The 26,890-nt window shown below is 46.1% G+C and overlaps 1 protein-coding gene across 1 annotated transcript in view; it reads right to left on the reverse strand.

Annotated features, from left to right (window-relative positions):
• LOC134965206 (carcinoembryonic antigen-related cell adhesion molecule 21-like) overlaps window positions 1–26,890 on the reverse strand; it is a 270,497-nt gene that overhangs the window by 216,775 nt on the left and 26,832 nt on the right. Inside the window, exons 4-5 of the mRNA XM_063941715.1 lie at window positions 8,176–8,302; window positions 3,707–3,753 (exon numbers count right to left, since the gene is read on the reverse strand). Of these exons, the coding sequence (XP_063797785.1) occupies window positions 3,707–3,753; window positions 8,176–8,302 (174 nt within the window). The remainder of the gene's footprint in view (window positions 1–3,706; window positions 3,754–8,175; window positions 8,303–26,890) is intronic.

The raw sequence follows: 26,890 nt of genomic DNA on the forward strand, positions 1-26,890 counted from the left end.
CCACAAGTGCAGCCGTGTCAAAGTGCTGACCACTGTCTTGACTCTGCAACTTTGGACCGTCTGACTCTGGGGAACAACACAGTCCAGCAATGGGTCATGCTGGACTGTGTGGTGCCACAAGTGCAGCCGTGTCAAAGTGCTGACCACTGTCTTGACTCTGCCACTTTGGACCGTCTGACCCTGGGGAACAACACAGTCCAGCAATGGGTCATGCTGGACTGTGTGGTTCCACAAATGTTCTTGGGAAAGGAATGAACATGACATCATTAGTGTCTTTACTTAATATGGAATTTCTTTTTTTTCCAGAGATATCTACACAAGAAAAGAATGTAAAGAAGAACAAACACTACTTTTTTTGTTTTATTACATTTTATTTTTTAATCCAAAAAAAAATACAATTATATTTCTTCAATACATTTTTTAAATGAGAAGTTTTGTGTGTTTTTCTTTAAATTATTAGTAAATAAAATGTAAAATATGGCATTTCAGAGATGCAGTGGTATTGTGTTAGGTCGCCCATGGTACAGCAGGGGAACTGTCGTGTCCCTTGACATCCATGCTGTTTCCTGCAAATCGGGAAGGATACTCCGCAAAACCTGTGGAAGAGAATAGTATGATGTTCCAGGTATTTGTGTCATCCAAAGACAAGGTACAAGCAGGTTACATCGGCCTTTGTCCCAAAAGCAACCCTCCGGCACTTGAGAAACTACACATCCAAACATTCACTGACACAGCGTAAGCATTGCTGTGTCAGGGCATGATTGGATGTGCAGTTTTGAAAATGCCGGAGGGCTGCACTTTGGACATACCGGGGTTACTTGGTCAAGAGGGAGTTTTGGGCAATACATCTCACCTGAGGGGGGTTGTCTGCTACATGGCAGAGGTTCAGGTCCACATCACAAGTAGGTTGCCCATGGTAGAGTGGGATAAACGGGTCCAATATTTGCGGCAACCCAACAACAGGAAAAAAACAGGGGGTAACAGGTCGTCAACAGGACGAAACATTGAAAACATTGCTGAAATACATAAATAAAAATTGTTTTTTAGAATATTACAATCTCAGTTTACACGATAATACAAATATTACAAGTATACTCACAGGCAGTGGAAAAAAAGCTTTGGATCAATGTCCGTCGAGAATCATCTCCTTCGTCCATACCCACCGGTGGAGCAGAAGAATGGTTCCCGCGTCAGAAAGCCCTGCGACGAAGAGTCACCGGCAAACGGTTTGCGACACATATGTTGTGTAAAATACAACATGCATTTACCATGCCGCAAACCTTCGCTGGTGAGTACAAAAGAGCACCACCGGAAATGTCTAAACATCTAAACTGGATTTTAAGTACACCGAAGGCATGCTCAATTACTCCCCTCGATGCTTTGTGTGTCTCTTGGTAACGTTTTTCTGCTTCACCAACAGGATTAGACAATGGGGTCAAGAGCCAAGATTTGTTGGGATAACCCGCATCGCCTATGGAAATAAGAAAAATGGTGGGTAATATAAAAAAAAAAAAAAAATACCTAACAGCCAGCCACCTGGCATTTTTCCTGTTTCGAAATCGTCAAACAGCGATGAAGGAGTCATGAGATCCAGGAAATCCCACAAAAATATTCAAAAACCGCCTGTATATTCATGGAATGGAATTGCTTTCGGTTCCGAAAACATTCTTCCGAATTCCGGGGCGGTCTGATCTGCACATAGGTACAGTCAATCGCGCCCAGAACATTGGGAAATTTGTGTTCGGTGAAAAAGCCTAATTTGATCTCACACCATCCGCTGTCCGTATCTGGAAATCTGATGAACTGGATCGTCAATTTGCGGAAAGTCCTAATGACCTGGGTTATACAGCGCGACAGTGTCGACTGTGAAAAACCGCATGTTTGAGACAAAGTAGGCTGGAATCCGCTGACTGAGTAATTGGTCCATGCCCGAGGTTCCAGGTCGGCCTTCAACAGAGCGTACAGCGAATATATGTCACGAGTTGATAAGCGATAATCACCTCGAACTCGCTGAGATCCTCCAGTTCACGCCTAGTGCGATACTGGCGTGGACGTGGAAATGAAACACGCAATACTGACTCACCCAATGCAGACATTTGCTGACTTTGATCCTGATGTTCACCAGCCCTTTCTCCCTCCATGCTTGCAGCCAGCATGAACATCACAATCTGGTCAGAAAAAGGCTCCATTATTGTAGTCAGTACAAAAATAGGATATAAATGTGTTAAAACGGAGGGATTGTCCTAAAAAAACGATTCCACAAGAGAGCTGACTGTAATGGCTCCTTCTCCCTGAAGTCTCAAAACCGGAAGTGAGGATAGAGGCTTTGCAGAAGTGTATCCTGGGTAAAAATGTGGAATCATGGGTACATTTCCCTCAGCAGAGTGAAGAAAAAAAAATTATTTTTAAAAATCAATTAAATAATACTTGTGAGTCAAAAAAAGACAAACCAAGTAGATAATCCCTTCAAATATAAATAGATATGCTATTAGCAAATCAAAAAGCAAAAAAAAAAAATTTCATTTTTTTTAATCATCTCTCACCAGCAAAGTGAGGCGGACTGAAATTGACGAAATGACTGTCGAAAAGCACTGTTGTTGAATCGACATTCTTCAATTGAATATACTTTTGTCGAAAAGCCACATTTTGACCATTGCAGACATGTCGAATTTTGAAAATGTCGATTTGCAAAAAGTCGAATCTGAAACGGCAGGTATTTTGACGAAAAGTACTGTATTGCATGCTAATATGGACGAGATTGTCCATATTGGCCTGCATGTATAAGCGACCCGGCACCAGCGATGAATCAGTGTGGGGCCACTCATTGTTCATCGTTGTTGCCTACGCACTGAAAGATATGAACGATATCTTGTTCATTAATGAACGAGATCGTTCATATCTTTCAGTGATATCGCCTAATGTGTAGGGCCTAAAAGTCAAGATGGGGGACGGAATATGTGAAGATCAGTATGGGGCTTTGTGCGCAAATGTGGCTCATGTAGACCAGCAATTAGAGAAGTATATTGTGCACCTTATACAGGGCAGTTGCAAGGACACACTAATGATGACGACTTCTCGTAAAATGGGTACATAGGTTGAAAGTAGCTACACAAGGTCAATTCTATTGTGCTATTATGTAATAGTCTCATACACAGAGTTGCCTGTATCACATTAGTTCTGGTGGTCCGGACCCTCAGGCTAATCATCCAGATCACTCATGGCTCCATTATAGACTGTTTGTGAAGTCAGAAGACAATCCCAGCAGGCATATTCCAAGCACATTTCCAGCCTCATTGTATCAAAAGGATCTTTTCAATCCAGCTGTTACAGTATATTGGACTTTGTATAGTAAATGTTGAATTGCATTTTGGACCTTACTCAGGTTTGTAAGCCAACCAAAAAAGCACACTAATGGGCAAAACCATGTTGCGCTGCAGGTGGGGCAGATGTAACATGTGCAGAGAGAGTTAGATTTGGGTGGGGTGTGTTCAAACTGAAATCTAAATTGCAGTGTAAAAATAAAGCAGCCAGTATTTACCCTGCAGAGAAACAACATAACCCACCAAATCTAACTCTCTCTGCACATGTTACACCTGCCCCACCTGCAGGGCAACATGGTTTTGACAATTAGTGTGCTTTTTGGTTTGGTAGCAAACCTGAATAAACCCCTTTGTACGCTAAATATCGGAGCATGTGAGTAACTCACCATTTGCAGATGGGATTTCCGTAATTGAAATATCGCTATTAGATGACCTGAAAAACAGCAGTTTGTTCATCAGAGAACACATATTACCAACACTTTCACCAGAGCCGGCCCTAACCAATATGATGCCCTAGACAAGATTTTGGTTGGTGCCCCCTAGCACCGCCGCTAGTTCTGCAGGACATGCCTGGCATGAGTCAGTTGGCAGCTCTGCTAACGTTGGGGCGCCTTTTGTTTATGAAAATGCATCTTATTTGCATTACTATGTGGCTAGGATGCACAAGCAGCTTCTGCTGATTAAAATGATATGCAGCATGCCTATATTCTGTGTGCGACTGCGGCTGTATCTGCATACGAAATGCTACATTACAGTGATTTCCAGGATTACACTGCAACGTAGCATTTGGTATGCAGATAAAGCCTCAGTTACACACAGAATATAGGCATGCCGCATATCATTTTAATCAGCAGAAGCTGTTGGTGCCCCTATGCATACCAAATGCCCTAGGCGTTTGCCTATGCCTAGGGCCGGCTCTGACTTTCACTAATTCCCAGAGACACTGTGTTTCAGAAAAGATTCCTGTAGGCTGTACTGTACATGAATTTGCACTTCTTCCATAGATGTTAATGTACAAGTATCACTTAATTAACTTAGCTAAAGAGAATTGCAGTCATCATACAGAAAAATATGAATTCAAACGCTTATTCATAGTTGAATATAAGCACAGGGGGTATGGGTCGACAGTGTCTAGGTCGATAACCATTAGGTCGACACATATTGGCCGACAGTGGCTAGGTCGACACTAGAAATAGGTCGACACAGACATTAGGTCGACATGAAGGTCAACATGAAAAAAGGTAGACATGAGTTTTCCATGTTTTTTTGGGTGTCGTTTTCTTCGTAAAGTGACGGGGAACCCCAGTTAGTGCACCGTGTCCCCTCGCATGGCTTGCTTCGCTCACCATGCTTTGGGCAAGGTGCCTCACTCTGCTACCACTGCGCTCTGCACAGGTTACCGTTCCCAAATGTAGTCCACGTGGATCGTAAAGTATGAAAAAGTTCAAAAGAAGAAAAATAAATTAAAAACTCATGTCGACTTTGTTCATGTTGACCTAATGGTCACATTGACCTATTTCTAGTGTCGACCTATTCAATGTTGACCGATGTGTGTCGATTTAATGGGTGTCGACCTAAGTGGTGTTGACCCAGAATCTGGATACCAGCACAGGTTATGTCTTTTTATCTGGCGACAGAGTGCTGCCTCTTGTGGCATAGCGTTACCGTGATGCATATGCAACAACACACCAAGAGGACACATCTGTAATCACTGTCGACCCCACCCCATATTTTATACTCACAGTGAAGCCACACCTCCTATTGAATCAAAGCTGCATCTGCTCCTGTTACTTGCAAGGGGAATAAGTCGCATTTATGGTTGCATCTTACCTATGCAGCTCACTGACAAGGCACAAACGCATTTTGCGATTATGTGTGAGGACAGTTGTGAATAAGGCCCTCTGTATGGAGGGTTGGTACTGAAAAGCAGGGAGCAATTTTAAATCTTTAAATCCTAGAACCATCTCCAGAATATAGAGACAGCTATGGTAATGAAACTTAATGCAGCAAACAATGTAATAAGATAGTACAAAATAGACTTAGGAACTAGAAAACTGTAATTGTGCAAGTCTTGGGTAGATCTGAGATATCTATGCCAAATGTGATGTTATTGGCCCTCATTCTGAGTTGATCGCTTGCTAGCTGCTTTTAGCAACAGTGCACACGCTAGGCCGCCGCCCTCTGGGAATGTATCTTAGCTTAGCAGAAGTGCGAACGAAAGGTTAGCAGAACTGTGCGTAAAAATTTTCATGCAGTTTCTGAGCAGCTCGAAACTTACTCCTACATTGCGATCACCTCAGTCAGTTTAGTTCCTGCTTTGACGTCACAAACACGCCCGGCCAGCCACTCCCCTGTTTCCCCAGGCACGCCTGCGTTTTGACGTAACACGCCTGCGTTTTTTAGCACACTCCAGGAAAACGGTCAGTTACCCCCCAGAAACACCCACTTCCTGTCAATCACTCACCGATCAGCAGAGCGACTGAAAAGCGTTGCTCGGCCTTGTGTAAAACTGCATAGTTTTGTGTGAAAATACTTCGCGCGTGCGTACTGTGGCCCAGGGCCGGTGCTAGGGTGTTCGGCGCCCTCCTGCAAAAAAATGAATTTGCGCCCTTCCTCACATACATCTAATAGGGACAGATGCGTGCCGCAGGCACGCACCGAAAATTTAGGGGTGTGGCTTCATGGGAAGGGGCGTGACTACAGAATATTATATTATCTGTCCCCAGTCTTGGCACCTGTGCTACCACATTACCTGTAACCAGCCCTGGCGCTTGTGCCACCTGATTATTTGTCCCCACTGTCACCCCATAATTTGTCCCCAGTGTTACCTCATTATCTGTCCCCTGTGTTACCTCATAATCTGTCCCCTGTGTCATTCCATAATCTGTCCCAAGACTCAGCCCCTTATCAGCCCCCTGTGTCACCGCATGATTAGCCTGAGGCACCCTGTAAATGATGCAGCCCTGGGACGCCGTGCCTGTGTTCCCCAGCAGTTGCACCCCGGCTGTGAGTGCCGCAGGCCCCACCCCCATCTGCCGGATTGTTAGGGTCTGGTTGACAGCGCAACCTGTCCTCAAGCAAGGCTCCACCAGCAGAATGGAGAGCGGCTCCCCCTCCCTGCCTCCTTACCACTGCACTGCATGTCATGAAGCTGCCCTCACGCAAGGCTCCAGAGGCAGGGAGGGGAGCCGCTCTCCATTCTGCCGGCGCCGCTGCCTGTCACACAGAGTGATAGGTGCAGCGGCAAAAGGCAGCACCATCGCACATCAGCAAGGTCTGTAGAGCAGGGAGAGCGCCTATCCAGCACGGCGCTTCCCTGCATTGCAGACCTTGCTGAGCGGGTAGCGCCGGCCCTGGTACTACCCCTGCCCCCCTTCCACGCATATTACACTGTAGCTGTTACCCTGAACCACACTCCCCACACACTACATTGCCACTACCCCGCATCCCCCTCCCCTCACACACGAAACTCCCACCGCTACCCTGCACCCCACACACTACATCGCTGCTAGCCTGTATCCCCCTCCCCGCACACATTGATATGAACCCCCTCCCCATTACAATGACAGCTCTCCTTCAGCACACATTAATAGGACACCCCCCCCCCTTCCCAGCACACATTAGTATGACCCCTTTCCCCAGCAAACATTAATGACCCCCATCCCCAAGCACAGAGTAATAGGGCACCCCTCCCCCTCCCACATTAATAGGACCCCCTCCCCAAGCTCAGATTAATAGGACACCCTCCCCCTCCCTAGAACACATTAATAGGACCCCCCTCTCCAAGCACACATTAATAGGACACCCCTCCCCCTCCCACAGTAACAGGACCCCCTCTCCCCAAGCACAGGTTAACAGGACACCCCCCCCCCAAGCACAGATTAATTGAACACCCCTCCCCAGCACACAGTAATAGGACCCCCCCCTCCCCAAGCACAGGTTAATTGGACACCCCCCCTCCCCAGCACACAGTAATAGGACACCCCTTCCCCCCTCCCCAGCACACAGTAATAGGACACCCTTTCCCCCCCCCCCCCCAGCACACAGTAATAGGACACCCCACCCCCCCTTCCTAAGTACAGGTTAATAGGACACCCCCTCCCCAGCACTCAGTAATAGGACACCCCCCCTTCCTAAGCACAGGTTAATAGGACACCCATCCACCCTTCCCCAGCACACAGTAATAGGACCCCCCCCCCCTTCCTAAGCACAGGTTAATAGAACACCCCTCCCACTCCCAAGCACACATAAAAAGGACAGTTTCTCCCCCCTTTGTTTATCTGCAGCAGCACTAACCTGAGCCTTGGCTCCTCGTGTGGCTGGATGTTAGTGCTGCTTCTCTTCTCATGGCTGCTTGCTCCTCCCCTACACACAGGTCAGTGTGCATCACGTCTTCCTGTGTAGTGGTTGCACTGCCCAGACTAAATTCCACCACTGACGGACAGGGAGTTGAGAGAGGTGGGCGGTGCTGAAGACTGTGCTGTGTCTTCAGTCACAGACGGGAGGGAAGAGAAGTGGGCAACACAAGTGCAGTGGGGAGGAGCAAGCAGGAAGGGGGGAGGGCCCGAACGCAGGAGGAGATTAAGAGCCCCTGTGTACGGCTGGCGGCGCCGCAGCCAGATACAATACTACAGTGTGACAGGCGCTGCGCGTCAGCATGGTTGCGGAGCAGGGACAGCGCCTCTCTACCCCAGCGCCTCCCTGCTTTGCAGACCTTGCTGAGCGGGTAGCGCCGGCCCTGCTGTGGCCCATACGCATGCGCAGAAATGCCGCTTTCTCACCTAATCGCCGCGCTGCAACCAAAAGCAGCTAGCGATCAACTCTGAATGAGGGCCATTGTGTGGAGAACACTTACTTGTTGTGTGGTCTGCGTATAAGGAACAGGTAAAGTAACACAGTTACAAGAGCCACCAATAGCAGGACTGCAACCACAATCCCAGTGATACTTCCTATGGTCACCGAAGAAGCCATCTGTGGAAAATCTGATGGAAAAAACATTGTAATGCATGACATATTAGCATTGTACAAAAAGCTGACTGAAAATGAAAGTGACATTTCAGGCTGCAAGGTAAAATGGATAATAATAAGAATTTACTTACCGATAATTCTATTTCTCGTAGTCCGTAGTGGATGCTGGGGACTCCGTCAGGACCATGGGGATTAGCGGCTCCGCAGGAGACAGGGCACAAAATTAAAAGTTTGACCACTAGGTGGTGTGCACTGGCTCCTCCCCCTATGACCCTCCTCCAAGCCTCAGTTAGGATACTGTGCCCGGACGAGCATACACAATAAGGAAGGATTTTGAATCCCGGGTAAGACTCATACCAGCCACACCAATCACACTGTACAACTTGAGATCTGAACCCAGTTAACAGCATGATAACAGAGGAGCCTCTGAAAAGATGGATTTCAACAATAATAACCCGATTTTTGTAACAATAACTATGTACAAGTATTGCAGACAATCCGCACTTGGGATGGGCGCCCAGCATCCACTACGGACTACGAGAAATAGAATTATCGGTAAGTAAATTCTTATTTTCTCTGACGTCCTAAGTGGATGCTGGGGACTCCGTCAGGACCATGGGGATTATACCAAAGCTCCCAAACGGGCGGGAGAGTGCGGATGACTCTGCAGCACCGAATGAGAGAACTCCAGGTCCTCCTTAGCCAGGGTATCAAATTTGTAGAATTTTACAAACGTGTTCTCCCCTGACCACTTAGCTGCTCGGCAGCGTTGTAATGCCGAGACCCCTCGGGCAGCCGCCCAAGGTGAGCCCACCTTCCTTGTGGAGTGGGCATTTACAGATTTTGGCTGTGGCAGGCCTGCCACAGAATGCGCAAGTTGAATTGTGCTACAAATCCAACGAGCAATCGTCTGCTTAGACGCAGGAACACCCAGCTTGTTGGGTGCATACAGTATAAACAGCGAGTCAGCCTTTCTGACTCCAGCCGTCCTTTAAATATATATATATATATTTTTAAGGCTCTGACAACGTCGAACAACTTGGAGTCCTCCAAGTCGCTAGAAGCCGCAGGCACCACAATAGGTTGGTTCAGGTGAAACGCTGATACCACCTTAGGGAGAAACTGAGGACGCGTCCGCAGTTCTGCCCTGTCCCAATGGAAAATCAGATATGGGCTTTTGTACGATAAAGCCGCCAATTCTTACACTCTCCTGGCCGAAGCCAGGGCCAGTAGCATGGTCACTTTCCATGTAAGATATTTCAAATCCACCGATTTGAGTGGCTCAAACCAATGGGATTTGAGAAATCCCAAAACTACATTGAGATCCCACGGTGCCACTGGAGGCACAACCGGGCTGTATATGTAGTACTCCTTTGACAAAAGCTTGGACTTCAGGAATTGAAGCCAATTCTTTCTGGAAGAAAATCGACAGGGCCGAAATTTGAACCTTAATGGACCCCAATTTGAGGCCCATAGACAATCCTGTTTGCAGGAAATGTAGGAATCGACCCAGTTGAAATTCCTCCGTCGGAGCCCTCTCCTTCAGGATCCGGCGTTCAACCGCCATGCCGTCAAACGCAGCCGCGGTAAGTCTAGAGGTAGAGTGCACGGATCCAGTGCCACGATTATCGTTCTTACTCCCCTTCGCCTTATAATTCTCAGTACCTTGGGTATGAGAGGCAGAGGGGGGAACACATACATTGACTGGTACACCCATGGTGTTACCAATGCGTCCCCAGCTATTGCCTGAGGGTCTCTTGACCCGGCGCAATACCTGTCCAGTTTTTTGTTGAGGCGGGACGCCATCATGTCCACCTTTGGTTTTTCCCAACGGTTCACAATCATGTGGAAGACTTCTGGGTGAAGTCCCCACTCTCCCGGGTGGTGATCGTGTCTGCTGAGGAAGTCTGCTTCCCAGTTGTCCACTCCCGGAATGAACACTGCTGACAGTGCTATCACATGATTTTCTGCCCAGCGAAAAATCCTTGCAGCTTCTGCCATTGCCCTCCTGCTTCTTGTGTCGCCCTGTCTGTTTACGTGGGCGACTGCCGTGGTGTTGTCCTACTGGATCAACACCGGCTGACCCTGAAGCAGAGGTCTTGCCAGGCTTAGAGCATTGTAAATTGCCCTTAGCTCCAGTATATTTATGTGAAGTGAAGTCTCCAGGCTTGACCACACTCCCTGGAAATTTCTTCCCTGTGTGACTGCTCCCCAGCCTCTCAGGCTGGCATTCGTGGTCACCAGGACCCAGTCCTGAATGCCGAATCTGCGGCCCTCCAAAAAGGTGAGCACTCTGCAACCACCACAGAAGAGACCCCCTTGTCCTTGGAGACGGGGCTATCCGCTGATGCATCTGAAGATGCGATCCGGACCATTTGTCCAGCAGATCCCACTGAAAGGTTCTTGCGTGGAATCTGCCGAATGGAATTGCTTCGTAAGAAGCCATCATTTACCCAGGACTCTTGTGCATTGATGCACTGACACTTTTCTTGGTTTTAGGAGGTTCCTGACTAGCTCGGATAACTCCCTGGCTTTCTCCTCCGGGAGAAAAACCTTTTTCTGAACTGTGTCCAGAATCATCCCTAGGAACAGCAGACGTGTTGTCGGGATCAGCTGGGATTTTGGAATATTTAGAATCCACCCGTGCTGTTGTAGCACTACTTGGTATAGTGCTACTGCGACCTCTAACTGTTCTCTGGATCTTGCCCTTATCAGGAGAACGTTCAAGTAAGGGATAATTAATACGCCTTTTCTTTGAAGTAGAATCATCATTTCAGCCTTTACCTTGGTAAAGACCCGGGGTGCCGTGGACAATCCAAACGGCAACGTCTGAAACTGATAGTGACAGTTTTGTACCACGAACCTGAGGTACCCTTGGTGTGAAGGGCAAATTGGGACATGGAGGTAAGCATCCTTGATGTCCCAGGACACCATAAAGTCCCCTTCTTCCAGATTCGCTATCACTGCTCTGAGTGATTTCATCTTGAACTTGAACCTTTGTATGTAAGTGTTCAAAAGATTTCAGACTTAGAATAGGTCTCACCGAGCCGTCCGGCTTCGGTACCACAAACAGCGTGGAATAATACCCCTTTCCTTGTTGTAGTAGGGGTACCTTGACTATTACTTGCTGGGAATACAGCTTGTGAATAGCTTCCAACACCGTCTCCCTGTCGGAGGGAGATGTTGGTAAAGCAGACTTCAGGAATCTGCGAGGAAGAGACGTCTCGAATTCCAATCTGTACCCCTGTGATACTACCTGCAGGATCCAGGGGTCGACTTGCGAGTGAGCCCACTGCGCGCTGAAATTCTTGAGACGACCCCCCCCACCGGACCTGAGTCCGCTTGTAGGGCCCCAGCGACATGCTGAGGACTTTTCAGAAGCGGAGGAAGGCTTCTGCTCCTGGGAAGGAGCTGCTTGCTGCAGTCTCTTACCCTTTCCTTTGCCTCGGGCAGATATGAATGGCCTTTTGCCCGCTTGTTCTTATGAGAACGAAAGGACTGAGGCTGAAAAGACGGTGTCTTTTTCTGTTGGGAGGTGACCTGAGGTAAAAAAGGTGGATTTTCCGGCTGTTGCCGTGGCCACCAAGTCCGATAGACCGACCCCAAATAATTCCTCCCCTTTATACGGCAAACTTTCATATGCCGCTTGGAATCCGCATCACCTGACCACTGTCGCGTCCATAAACTTCTTCTGGCAGAAATGGACAGCGCACTTACCCTTGATGCCAGAGTGCCAATATCCCTCTGTGCATCTCGCATATAAAGAAAATGCATCGTTTAAATGCTCTATAGTCAATAAAATATTGTCGCTATTCAGGGTATCAATATTTCCAGTCAGAGATTCCGACCAAACCCCCCCAGCACTGCACATCCATGCTGGGGCGATTGCTGGTCGCAGTATAACATCAGTATGTGTGTATATACTTTTTAGAGTATTTTCCAGCCTCCTATCAGCTGGATCTTTGAGGGCGGCCGTATCAGGAGACGGTAACGCCACTTGTTTTGATAAGCGTGTGAGCGCCTTATCTACCCTAGGGGGTGTTTCCCAGCGTGCCCTAACCTCTGGCGGGAAAGGGTATAATGCCAATAACTTCTTTGAAATTAGCAACTTCCTATCGGGGGTAACCCACGCTTCATCACACACTTCAATCAATTTATCTGATTCAGGAAAAACTACAGGTAGTTTTTTTCACACCCCACATAATACCCATTTTTGTGGTACTTGTAGTATCAGAAATATGTAACGCCTCCTTCATTGCCGTGATTATGTAACGTGTGGCCCTACTGGAAAATACGTTTGTTTCTTCACCGTCGACACTGGAGTCAGTGTCCGTGTCTGTGTCTATGTCGACCGACTGAGGTAATGGGCGTTTTAAAGCCCCTGACGGTGTTTGAGACGCCTGGACAGGTACTAATTGGTTTGCCGGCCGTCTCATATCGTCAACCGACCTTGTAGCGTGTTGACACTATCACGTAATTCCATAAATAAAGCCATCCATTCCGGTGTCGACTCCCTAGGGGGTGACATCCCATTACAGGCAATTGCTCCGCCTCCACTAACATCGTCCTCATACCTGTCGACACACACGTACCGACACACAGCACACACACAGGGAATGCTCTGATAGAGGACAGGACCCCACTAGCCCTTTGGGGAGACAGAGGGAGAGTTTGCCAGCACACACCAAGGCGCTATAATTATACAGGGACAACCTTATAGTAAGTGTTTTCCCTTATAGCAGCTTAATATATATTAATATCGCCAAAATATGCCCCCCCTCTCTGTTTTAACCCTGTTTCTGTAGTGCAGTGCAGGGGAGAGCCTGGGAGCCTTCCCACCAGCGGATCTGTGTGGGAAAAATGGCGCTGTGTGCTGAGGAGATAGGCCCCGTCCCCTTCACGGCGGGCTCTTCTACCGGTTTTTTCTGTAATCCTGGCAGGGGTTAAATACATCCATATAGCCCAGGGGCTATATGTGATGTATTTTTAGCCAGTAAAGGTAATTACATTGCTGCCCAGGGCACCCCCCCCCCCAGCGCCCTGCACCCTCAGTGACCGCGGTGTGAAGTGTGCTGAGAGCAATGGCGCACAGCTGCAGTGCTGTGCGCTACCTTAAGAAGACTGGGACGTCTTCAGCCGCCGATTTCTGGACCTCTTCTCTCTTCAGCATCTGTAAGGGGGCCGGCGGCGCGGCTCCGGTGACCCATCCAGGCTGTACCTGTGATCGTCCCTCTGGAGCTAGTGTCCAGTAGCCTAAGAAGCCAATCCATCCTGCACGCAGGTGAGTTCGCTTCTTCTCCCCTTAGTCCCGCGTTGCAGTGAGCCTGTTGCCAGCAGGACTCACTGAAAATAAAAAACCTAACAAACTTTTATTCTAAGCAGCTCTTTAGGAGAGCCACCTAGATTGCACCCTTCTCGGCCGGGCACAAAAACCTAACTGAGGCTTGGAGGAGGGTCATAGGGGGAGGAGCCAGTGCACACCACCTAGTAGTCAAACTTTTAATTTTGTGCCCTGTCTCCTGCGGAGCCGCTAATCCCCATGGTCCTGACGGAGTCCCCAGCATCCACTTAGGACGTCAGAGAAAATACATTAATGGACAATTCCAGCTAGACCATAGCCATGAATAAACAGAGTGGATGAGAACTGTCTGGCACATTACACAACACATACTCCGGTGTACAGTATGTTCCTCACTGTGCCAGGCCCACAGTGTGCTAATGGTACATATTGTACAGAGAGCATTATCTCCTGCTGGGTTTGGTATATTTTGTCGACATTCACCATGTCTGCATTCATAATGTCAGCATGATACTGTGGCCACATCGACATTCATCATGCTGACACTGGTGAAATGTCAACATAATTAGAACAGTGTGTCCCGCTGCAGCACTCACTTCCCTTCTAGTGGATCTCCAGTGATTCTTGTGATGTCTTCTTGGTGCTTCAGTCAGGTAATGGTAAGTTCCAGCTGTCATCCAGTGATATGTGTGGTAAGTAATATCTAAGTCCTAACCATGATCTCCCACAGCCAGAACCTAACCCTCCCCACCCATAACCTAACCCTTCCCTTCCAGTGCCTAACCATATCCCTTCCCCTAGTGCCTAACCCTAACACTACCCTCCCACAGCCTAACCCTATCCCTTCTCCTTGTGCCCAATACTAACTCTCCTCTCCCGCAGCCTAATCATATCTCTTCCTCTAATGCCTAACCCTAACTCTCCCCTCACACAGCCTAACCATATCCCTTCCCCTAGTGCCTTACCGTAACTCTCTCCTACCGCAGCCTAATCCTATTCCTTCTTCTAGTGCCTAACCCTAACCCTCCCCTCACACAGCCTAACCATATCCCTTCCCCTAGTGCCTTACCGTAACTCTCTCCTACCGCAGCCTAATCCTATTCCTTCTTCTAGTGCCTAACCCTAACCCTCCCCTCACACAGCCTAACCATATCCCTTCCCCTAGTGCCTTACCCTAACTCCTCCAGCAGCCTAATCCTATCCCTTCTTCTAGTGCCTAACCATAACCCTCCCCTTGCTCAGCCTAACCCTATCCCTCCTCCTAGTGTCTAATACTAACTCTACCCTCCCGCTGCCTAATCCTATCCCTTCCTCTAGTGCCTAACCCTAACCCTCCCCTCACACAGCCTAACCATTTTGCTTTCCCTAATTCCTTACCCTAACTCTTCCCTCCCGCAGATTAATCCTATCACTTTTTCTAGTGCCTAACCCTAACCCTCCCCTTGCTCAGCATGACCCTATCCCTCCTAGTGCCTAATACTAACTCTCCTCTCCTGTAACCTAAACCTATCCCTTCCCTTAGTGCAGAGCTTACCAAACTCCACCGTTACAGTCCGGATCTTAGAGATAGTCATGCTCCAGTCCAGGTAGATGAATCAAATTGACTGAGGTACTAATTATGTCACCTGTGCTTATGCATGGATAGCCTTAAAACCTTCACAGTAATGTCAGAGTTTCGGAAACTCTGCCCTAGCACCTATCCATCCCTAACCCTCCCCTCCCACAGCCTAACCGTAACCCTCGCCCTAGTGCCTAATACTAACTGTAACCACACAGGAATGCCTAACACATTTCAAATACACTTCTTGGTGAGTGTGTCTGACTCTGTACAAACACTACCGCAGTGCATGCATGTGTGGTGCAGCTCAGACGAAAGCGCAGATGAAAAACATTATGCAAGAAAAAAATAAAACACATTGCCCCCACAGGAAAAAACACACACATTGGGCTCTACAGAAAACAAATTGGCCCCCACAATATAGCTTCTGGTATTACAATTTGTTTCAAATTTTCACTGCTGTTTGAGAAGCCCAGTGACAGGTTTTATAACTCTTGCCTATAACATCTATACAATAATGTATTTATTAACATTTATGTAGCACTAGCATATTTCATTGCACTTTCTTTCAAAGTTGGGCAGGGGCAGACTAGGAAATGAAAATGGCCCAGGAGAAATTGCAGAAGTGGCCTCACATGGGCAGCACCAGAGGTATACCATGTAACCATGGTAGCAGCACCACCTCAAACATGTCCACAAACAAGCCAGGCCCCACATGCACATCAACCCACTGGGACTCAGCCCCTGCTGTGAGGTAATGAAGGTACTGATAATTTTACCAACACACTATGGTCAGGGTAGTGGCTGGGCCCAGGTACTTTTCAGGGGGAGTGACCTAATTACAAGAGGCGCGACCATGCACCCTTAGAAATATATACAATATAAATTGCATTTTAAGTATCTTGCTGGCCACACTGCAGCTGGGCTGAGGAGAAGAGCTGCAGCTGCTGCTACCAGGTAAGGAAAGGGGGGACCATGCCGACAACCCCACTGCAGGGGTTAGAATGGGCTCAATGGGCACTTGACAAAGGGCCCCAGGAGTCTAAGGTCTATACTGATAGCTGAGGGTCCCCTCTTTCTAGGGGTACCAGATTTTTGAAAATCGGCCCTAGGGAGTCTAAGCTATCCGACTTCTAAGCAGTGGTCCCCATCCGAGCCTGTTAATTGCTCTTCCCAGCCAGATATATTGGGTTCTGTCTGATTTAGAGTTTTCCTGAGGGTATACAACAAAAGTTGGGACTCTTCCCTTTCAGTGGACACTGGCAGCTTGTGTCTACTATGCCCAGAACCAGACATATCAGCCTTCCAGCAGCTGGTCCCTGCTCCAGCTACACAGGCTTGCTATGCCGTTTTATATTTTCATTGGTGGATTGCTCTGGTTCCTGAACTCTGATTCCCAAGTTCCCAGTACCTTCTGAAAGGTGGGAGACTCTATTTTTTTTCCAGTGATGTGCAGGGGGGTGAGGCAGGTGAGGCACAGCCTTCCCTGTCACACTAATGTTTGCACCAGAGTTTTGACTGTATAAAGTATATGGAGAATACAAAGAATATGTTTAAAATATCTTCTTTGTATGATATTTATAGCCAAAACTCTAGAGTAAAAAGTCTATGACAGGTGAGGAAGTGTCTACTCTGCCTATCTTTTCCACACCTCTCTGATTAAAACTCACCCAATTTTCAGGAGTTTATACTGCTGCACCTGTGTATAATGCCCACTTATACCCATTGGCTCACATATTGTGTGTAAATATGGCTCTGGTGCTAGGCAGTGCCTACTGAGCCATTTAGCTCACCGCACGTCCCTGATTTTTTCCCATTGAAAAATAAAAAATCTATTTCCTGGAACTGGAGATATCTGCAGTCAAGCAAGCTGCCTTCCCACCAGAAATCGATGAATATTAATCCCACTCCACTATCCACCCCTCCTCTGTGTATTAAACCCTGCCCTACCACCCTGGAAGTCATGTACCGGGGACCCCTTCATTTAGCCCAATGCCCCTACTACAATTTAGTGTTCTCCATCCCACCCCATCTCCCACCATCTGTGCAGTAAAAGGGTACTTAGCAGAAATGACTGCTCCAGGTCCTACATGATGAGCGGAAGATAGAACACCTTGTTCTAAGTTTGTATTATCGATATGTGGAAACAATTGTTAATAAGTTATATTGAATATTACTGTGTTACAAAGGAAATTAATTTCTGAAAAGTATTCTACCTTCACCTCTCTGACATAAAAGGGGAGCAAGTGTTATCCAGCAAATATTATATTTCTTCTTTGTGAGTATAACATTTGGCGTCACGAACAGGATACAAACACAACATGTCATCTGACTAACAAACTGCAGGGGAATCATCATATACTCATCCAACCATGCCAGCATGAATCCAATTTTGTTGCCCTGTTACTTCAGGGCCCCATAGCTCCCAACATATAGTGGAGATGTCCAAGGTTCTGAAGGGAACACCTTAACAGAATTTAAAAACAAAATAAAATCAATGTTCCACTTATACCCATTAAGAGAACAACAGCAAGTGGAGATCCTGATAGGGCAGCTGAAAGGCACAGCTCTGAGAGAGGTAAGTTCATAGCCAGCTGAAGAAAGAGAAACTGTAGGCCTCATCCTGAATCAACTTGCTACTAGATTTGACATGAGAACTTTGTCTAAACTTAAGGTGGCCTTTTACTCAAGAAAGCAGCAGAAAGGGGATGTCACAAAGGGGAAGCGGTGGCCGCCACACTTACCTCTCCACTGTGTGCTCCGTCGCTGGGCCAGTTATGTGTGTTGGCCGTCACGTGACTGCAGCGGCCAATAGGAACAGAGCAGGAAGTTTAAAGGGAGACACCGGGCAAAGCTCCGATGCCTGAGTATCATCGCTTCACAGCTGTTCCCAGGCTCACACTGCAGTTCAGGAAGGAGTGTTCCCTAGCCCTACGTGTCTCAGCCTCCAGCATTGCAAATGTTTCCAGTCTCCAGCATTGCAAGTGTGTTCCCAGTCTCCAGCAGTGCAAGTGTATTCCCAGTCTCCAGCATTGCAAATGTGTTTCCAGTCTCCAGCCTTGCAAGTGTGATCCCAGTCTCCAGCATTGCAAGTGTTCCCAGTCTCCAGCATTGCAAGTGTGTTTCCAGTCTCCAGCATTGCAAGTGTGTTTCCAGTCTCCAGCATTGCAAGTGTATTCCCAGTCTCCAGTATTGCAAGTGTGTTCCCAGTCTCCAGCATTGCAAGTGTGTTTCCAGTCTCCAGCATTGCAAGTGTATTCCCAGTCTCCAGCATTGCAGGTGCATTCCCAGACTCTCAGAATTGCAAGTGTGATTTCAGTTCTCACTGACATACAGAGTTCTTCAGCATCATTCTCAAATCATCATTCTATTCTTCATACAGAGTTCTTCAGCATCATTCTCAAATCATCATTCTTTACTTCATACAGAGTTCTTCAGCATTGTTCTCAAATCATCATTATTTTCTTCGTACTGAGTTCTTCAGCATCGTTCTCAAATCATCATTCTTTTCTTGATACAGAGTTCTTCAGCATCGTTCTCAAATCATCATTCTTTTCTTGATACAGAGTTCTTCAGCATCGTTCTCAAATCATCATTCTTTTCTTGATACAGAGTTCTTCAGCATCGTTCTCAAATCATCATTCTTTTCTTGATACAGAGTTCTTCAGCATTGCTCTCAAATCACCTTTCATTTCTACATTCAGAGTTCTTCAGCACCACTTTGAAGTTATCAATCCTTCTTCATTCCATGATTCCCAACATTGTTTATTCATTATCACACAATTCCTTCCATGGTTTCTGACATTATTCTCAACTATTATTAATAAAGCTGCATAAGGTAAACCTACATCCGTCCGTCTGTATTGCGACCCAGATTCGGTTACTCTTCTCGACCATCGGAAGAATCCCCGAGTACCCAATTCTCTCAGCCCAGGTCAGTGACAAGGGAAACACTGCGTGACTTCTCACTCAGTTTACAGGAGGCACTTTGAGCACTATAGGCCTTCGATCCAGCAGAAATTCAACCAACAGATGAAATATTAATTAATCAGTTTATAGAGGGTTCCCATGTTGAGATAGTGAAGGCACATTTACGCCTCCTTCAGCTACAGTTACCAACTAGCTCATTTTTGTGCTTCAAAGAAACTGTTATTAAAGTGGTGTGGACATTACAGAGGCAAGAAATGTCCTGTCCTAATACGTTGAGGTACAAAGAAAAGAAATATCCTCCAGAGAGCACAAAGCTGGAAATCATGGATCCACACACACAGGAAGAAATTGCTTTACAGGGTGCTCAGACACCAATGACTGATCTATTAAGTACTATAGGGGTGCAAGTTGCTGAACTGACCCGTGGGATAACTGAAATGTCACAACAATTGCAGTATTTCATGCAGCAACAAGAAAAGTGCATAGGAGAGACAAACTGGAGCATTGATGAAGTACAGCAGAGAGATGTTAACCTTCATCCTGTAGTCCAGAATCAAATTGAACTGGTTGCCATGCCAACTAGAGACTCAGAGCCTGAAGTAAGTTATAGAAAAGTTACGGGGAAAGTTGTTTGGTTTAATGTACAATATGGCTATGGCTTTATAAATCGGCATGACACCAAGGAAAACTTGTTTGTACATTATACTGCCATAAAAAAGAACAACCCCAAGAAGTATTTTCGAAGCCTGGATAGAGGAGAATTTGTTGAGTATGATGTTGTGTATTAAGAAAAAGGTCTGCAGGCAGCTAATGTAACTGGTCCTGGTGGTGTTCCAGTGCAAGGCAGCAAATATGCAGCAAATCACCAGCATTATTGGCACTACTCACATCGCAGAGGTCCTCCACGTGACTAGCAACAAAGCCACCAATACAGTGAAGGTAAAGAGGAGCGCGAAGAAGCAGAAAATGTGTCAGAAAATCAACCACAACTTGATTGGACGAGTCGCTACCAACAATACTGTCCAAGGAGACCATTTGAACGCAGACAACAATCTTCTGATGTTCAATGTCAGAGGGAATTATTGAAAATAACAGTTGGTCAAGATTTAGAAGAACAAAGTGAATGGATGCAAAAAGTTGTCAGACCATGAGTCCCTCAAGAGCCACCATATCAGAGTAAACCCAGACTGGATGAAACCCATTCCATTACGGTCAACCAATGCCAATCAAGGGAGTGTGCCACTGATTGTCTGGGAGACATTGAAAGAGTAGCCAACTCACCCATAGCCGAGAGGTTGGACTCTACCAAACCGAATTGCCAGGAAACTGTTGTGCAAGAGTTGACATATGTTGTTCCTGAAGAACATTGTGTTGCAGTCAAGAAGCACATAATGTCTGTTCTAGCAACATATGGGGACCCAGAGGACAAATATACTGTTATAGATTGAACTGAAGTGTCCCAAATTCTGCATAGAGCATTCAGAGCCTCAGAAAAGAGGTGCAAAGGAGTTTGTAGGACATAGATATACACAATAGAAGATATAAAGTCAATAAGTTGTAGAAAATTTGTATTAAGTAAACACATGAAGAATGTCTCAAACAAAACTGTTATATGTAAATAATTAATGAGAAATTGTTGAGTGAATGTTTTACAATGTTCTACTAAGATTACTACATGTGTGAGAACACGCATGTTTTAGTGGGTTGGTATGTGGTATCCCACTAAGGCTAATGATGTATGTGTGTTAACATATGTAAATATTTATTAACCTATGATGATAAAATGTAACACCCCTCCTACAATGTAGAAGTGAGGTGGTCCAGCCAGTAAAGATACTCTAATACTGCACTGTGAACTTGCAGCAGGGACTCTCCCATCTGACAGAACAGGGGGTTCTGTCTGTGCTGTGTGTGGAGAGGGGCAGATGACAATTACGACAGCACATGCAATCAGTGGGTTATGTGACTGCCATGCATAAATAGGAACCCGGCATTGACAGTGTGGCTTAGTGAGACTGTTGGAGCAGTGTTGTGGTTGCCATTTTGGAAAACAGAGGTGCGCTGCTGTGGGACCTTAATCTGAGCAGATTCCCCTGTCACTGGGAGGTGATCAGTGAGTGGAGTGCAGCTGATGGGGGTACTTCAAGTCCTGACTGTCTGCTGCTGTCCAGAGGCAGATTTCAGTAAGTTTCCAGTGGTGTGAGTGACAGATAATGGGGGTGTGACCAAGGCGGGCCAGTCAGCTATCATTAAAGAGGTGGGTCAGAGTACTCCTTCCTTGCTGCCAGCCAGATCCTGAAGCACTGACAGGAAGGCAGACTCCAAAGTCAGGAGAACCAGAGGAAACATCTAAAGAAGTCTGTAATTGCCAAGTGACACGCTTCACCCTCTAACAGAACACTCTAGTATGGTTCTATAGAGCGCAGACCAGCCTCTTCAACAGTGTATACTCCAGGTCACCTGATAGCAGCAGCATATATTTTTATTCACGACCATAAACTAAGCAGTTACACAGTTTCCACTAAACAAACATAATCATACTGCTGGATTTCTTAAAACTGTCAAAGATAATAGTCCAAAGCATTTGGTCTGCACCATATTGAACTTCAGGAGCCAGCACAAGAGAGACTTACCATGCCCCATGTGCTGGCTCCAGAGCAGTGCCCGGATGACTGAGAGAGAGGTGGGTGAGAGCAGTAATGGGCGGCGGTGATTAAAGGAGTTACGGTGGAGACGGCGAGAGGAGACAGCAGTGAGATGGATCCCGGCACTAACACCCCGTGTGCAGCATCATTGGGAGAGCAGCGGTAGCTTATGCCCGGGACATAACCCAGCTTCAGCAAGCTGCACTGGTTCCCTACCTGATCGCTGATTCTCCGGTCTTCCCAGAGCTTCCGGCGAGCTGGGGTAAGAGGAGAAGCTGACTGCAATCATCCAGAAGGTGGACGAAGGGCCGGCACATCCACCCAGGAGGCGGAGGAGGGCAGCGCTGTAACCCAGGGAGGTGGTGAGATTAAACTCCCCTCCCACTCACATTGAACAGCACCACACTCAGGATAGCACTGAGAGGCGGAGTCATACTCAGCAGTGTCACCCCCTTTTTAGTGACAGCTCCTAGCAAGCAGCAGCTCTAACATGTAGTTACAAAGTTTCCTGTAACTATATATTCATAGGCTGTTGAATTAGCTGCCAATTTTTTTACTTGACAGAGCTGTCAAACTGCTTCACACAGTATACCCCTTATAGTGAGAATAAACTCCCGCTTCGGCCAAGTTGTAATTTTCCCCCTGGCAAAGAATGCAGCCATTTAATTATTCTCAGGGCACTTAAGTCTGTATTGTACGACAAGGAGTACATATCTGGAAATCCAAGTTGCGTTACGATAATCTAAATCCTCCTATCTCCAATAACTGTCGCAAGAGGATTTGTGGAAATAGGAAATCCCTTACAAGTGACAGTGCAAGAAACAGGTTAAGATAGGGAGGAACTAGTTTGCTATAAATAAAGTCTGCTGTCTTCACGATGCTAATCCCCTAAGGAATACAAATGTACTAATATGCACGCTATGCCATTGTGATTTGCCCGGTATACGAACTCTTTAAAGTATATGGATTCAGGACTGACACCTCTCTGAGTTAGTCCTGCTGGCTACTAACGGATTGCAATTGGGCCAATACTATAGCACCGGTCACCAAGACTTTGATTGTGTATTTCCTAATATGTTTATTTGCTAACGCACTTTGCTTTTCGTTACTAATCGCTTGTATTTGCCATTAACCCTGTTGCATGTTTTTTCCTGAGTAACTTATTATAGAAGTTCAGCATAAGGTTAGAGAGTGCAACTGTGGTATTTAAGATATTGTAATACACTGTTATCGGAAGATTGTCTAATAATTCTGTGACTGTCTGTTGCCCCAAATTGATTTTAAAGTGTGTTAACCTCTAGTCTATATAGAGTTCCTATGTATTAAATTATTTGCTACACCCAAAAGAATTGCTAGTTAAAAAACCAAGTTCCCTTAAATATCACTACGTGACTTGCGTCTATTGGAAGAGCAATGGAAGCCGACATATTTGAGAGGAATTGTACACAGGAAACTGCTTTAAACTCCAACGCCCCGAGGATGTACCACAGTTCTCGGGGGGAGCAGATAGAATAAAACCAATCTTCAAAGAGTGGCGGCCACAATATGTGGGACGGTGCCCAGTGTTGAACAGCTCTCTCAACGGAGTGAAAGTTCCAGCTATGCTTGACACGGGATCCCAGATCACCACTATCCAACTGGAGACTTTCTTATACCATTGGAAAACGAAATGAGTCATACAACCACCACCAAGTTGGCTACAGATAATTGGCAGTAACGGCTCTTGCCTCTTGTCATGGCTATTGGGAGGCTGATATCCAGATTGGAAAAGTTTCCTTGCCCAATCAGGGGTGTATTATCACTAATGTAGATGATCCCGGCACCATTCCCATAATTGTCGGAATGATTGTCCTCCAAAACTGCTCTGAAAAACTGATATCAGAATTGAAAATCAAACTTGCAAAAAAGAACCCAGAAAGATATGCCCTGCAATACACCATCAAGGACATCAAAGGTTTACGGGTCTAAATGGAGAGATCGGGAAGGTTAGAATCATTGATCAACATCCAATCACCTTACGTACCAACTCTGAGACAATCATATGGGGAAAATCATGCTGTGGTCCCCAAGGAATTAGTTATGAGGCATAGTAGAACCCAATGAGAACCAGTCTAGGAGTGACATCATTATGTCCAGGGCTCTGGTTATAATCACAAATGGGCAGGTTCCTTTAAGGAATCTTGAATCCCCATAATCATTACATTAGACTGTTCTGAAATTATCCAATTGCTAAACTAACCTGGACTACTTTTCAGGATGTAATTGACCCCAGCTTTCATGTGAATCAGCTCAGTACGATGATGGAAACTGAACGAGCTGCGGAACAGAAGGTGTGTTGGAAAAGGATACAGATAGGGGATAAGAAAACTTTCCTCGAACATAAACTGGGAGTACTCTAAGTAGTAAAAGAGAACTCTAACGCTTTTAGTAGTAATCCCTCTGATTTTGGAAAAGTGACCATCATACAACATTGTATCCCTAATGGAAACGCCACCCCCATTAAGGAGAGACATCGACCACTCGCGCCCACCTTATATCAACCAGTGAGGTAAATGATAGAAGATATGAAAGCTTCTGGGGTTATCAGAGAGAGTCACAGCCCTTGGGCGGCCCCGATCATCTTAGTTTGAAAGAAAGATGGTCAACTACACTTTTGCATCAATTATAGGAAGCTGAACAATGTCACACACAAGGATGCATACCCACTTCCGTGCATAGAGGAGTCACTGGCGGCTCTGAAAATGGGCAGGTACTTTCCCACTCTAGATCTGACAAGCGGATATTGGCAAATCAAGGTGGTGGCTGAAGACAGAGAGAAAACCGCATTTACTACCCCAATGGAGTTATATGAGTACGAACGTATGCCTTTTGGTCTATGCAATGCTCCCGGGACTTTCCAGTGTGTCATCGAGCACTGTCTTGGACATAGAAACATTGAGATGGTACTATTTTACCTAGACAATATAATTATCTTCTCTAAAAGTTATCAAGAACATCTGCGGCACCTGAACGAAGTCTTAGAGCAGCTAATTAAATATGGACTGAAATTAAAGCCATCTAAATGTCATCTTCTCAAACCAAAATTGGCATACCTGGGGCACATAATGACTCCTGAAGGAGTCTCCCCAGATCCGGAGAAAATCCTAACCGTAAAAGACTGACCAATTCCTAGAACCATCAAGGATATCCAACGATTTCTTGGCTTTGTAGGATACTACACACATTTTGTCAAACATTTTGCTATGATCGTGGCCCCGATACATGGTCTACTCCGGGGAATTCCTCATTCCATCAGGTCAAAGACTATCCTGATAGTCTGGATCCACCAATGTCAAGAAGCTTTCGATCGATTGAAAGAACTACTCACAGATGCACCGTTATTGGCATACCCATATTACAAACAAGTATTCCATCTTCATACAGATGCAAATAAACACGGGTTGGGGGCAGTCCTTGCTCAAGTTCAAGACAGGAAAGAGTGCGTTATAGCATACGCCAGTAGGAGACTATGATAGACGGAGCGTAATGATGTGAATTATAGCGCATTTAAATTGGAGCTCTTGGCACTTGTCTGGGCTGTCACAGAAAAGTTTAAGAACTATCTTATTGCTACCCTGTTCATCACCTTACCAACTGCAATCTGCTTGCATATCTACCCACTGCTCAACTGGGAGCGCTGGAGCAGCGGTGGGTGTCCAGACTTACTAGCTTCCAGTATGTTATCCAGTACCGGAGTGGAAAAGTTAATGGCAATGCCGATGCCCTTTCAAGACTACCCTCACTAGAGTGGCAGGAAGAGGGAGATGAAGAAAAGGAAGAGATTTAGTTACCTAACTTCCAGAGCTTCAAAAAGCCAGTGACACAGAATGTAATCGCATCTGACGTTACAGAAGTAGACTCAGCTGAAGTTGGGGATGCCATTGATTTAGCAAAATAGTGGCAAGTAGATAGCCCAGCACTACAACAATTGAAAGTTCTGCTGGAAAAGGACATTCATTTATTCAAACAGGAATGGCAGGCCGTCGCACCAGAACTTTTAAAATTGTGGCGACAACACGACCGGTTGACTATGCGACATAACCTCCTAGTATGGAACAGTGTTGATCCTAAAACACATTTCCCAATTGCACAAATTGTTGTACCTAGCTCGAAATCCAGTCTTGTATTACATGCATGCCATAACTTTTCTGGACACGTTAGATGCCAAAAAACTGAAGCTAATATTAGGAAGAGAATCTACTGGATAAATATGCATCAGGATATCGAAAAATGGTGCAAGGAGTGTGCTGCTTGCGCAGTGAGACGACGCACCCCAGCTTCTTAAAAAGATCCCTTGCATCTCATAATTACTAGACGTCCATTACAGATAGTTGCCATCGATCACATTAAATTAGAAAAAAGTCACTCGGGATATCAATATGCAATTACAATAGTAGATCATTACACTAAATTTGCAGTGGTCCTGCCCATCCGCAATATCTCTGTGAAAGCCACAGCAGAGATTTTCTGGAGGGCCTTCATGCGCCCATATGGCTATCCAGACAGAATTCTAACTGACCAAGGACCAGCCTTTGAATCTTACCTGTTTAAGTAACTGTGGGGCAGATTTATTAAGTTCGGTGAAGTGATAAAGTGAAAGGTGATAAAGGACCAGCCAGTCAGCTCCTGTCATTTTTCAAATCCAGCCTGTGACATGGCACTTAGGGTGTGTACACACGGTGAGATATTTTCTTTCGATTTTGACTGTATAGTCAAAATCTCAAGAAAAGTTAGTGCAGATTGCAAGGTGAAAGTCACCTTGCAATCCCGATGCGCGGTCCTGCCAGGTCGGCATCGCAAAAAAAGATAGCCTGTGCAGGCAAGTCAATCATTGCTAGATCGGTGTACTATCTAGTTCATCTCACATGTCAATGACATCTCACATAAGCCAAAATCGTAAGCACACATAGTCCATATCTCAAGAAAAGTTAGTCAAAATCTGTGCTATCTGGGCTCCGGGGAGTTCAAGGGAAATCGCAAGTGAAAATCGGGCATAGCAAGGATCTCACTGTGTGTACACACCCTAAGGATCTGATTGGCTGGTCCTTTATCACCTTCCACTTTATCACTTCACCAAGCTTAATAAATCTGCCCCTGTGCGCTTTATACGGCTGTGAAAATGTTTTGACAA

Source organism: Pseudophryne corroboree, chromosome 10 (genome assembly GCF_028390025.1).
Source record: "Pseudophryne corroboree isolate aPseCor3 chromosome 10, aPseCor3.hap2, whole genome shotgun sequence".
Classification (NCBI taxonomy): domain Eukaryota; kingdom Metazoa; phylum Chordata; class Amphibia; order Anura; family Myobatrachidae; genus Pseudophryne; species Pseudophryne corroboree.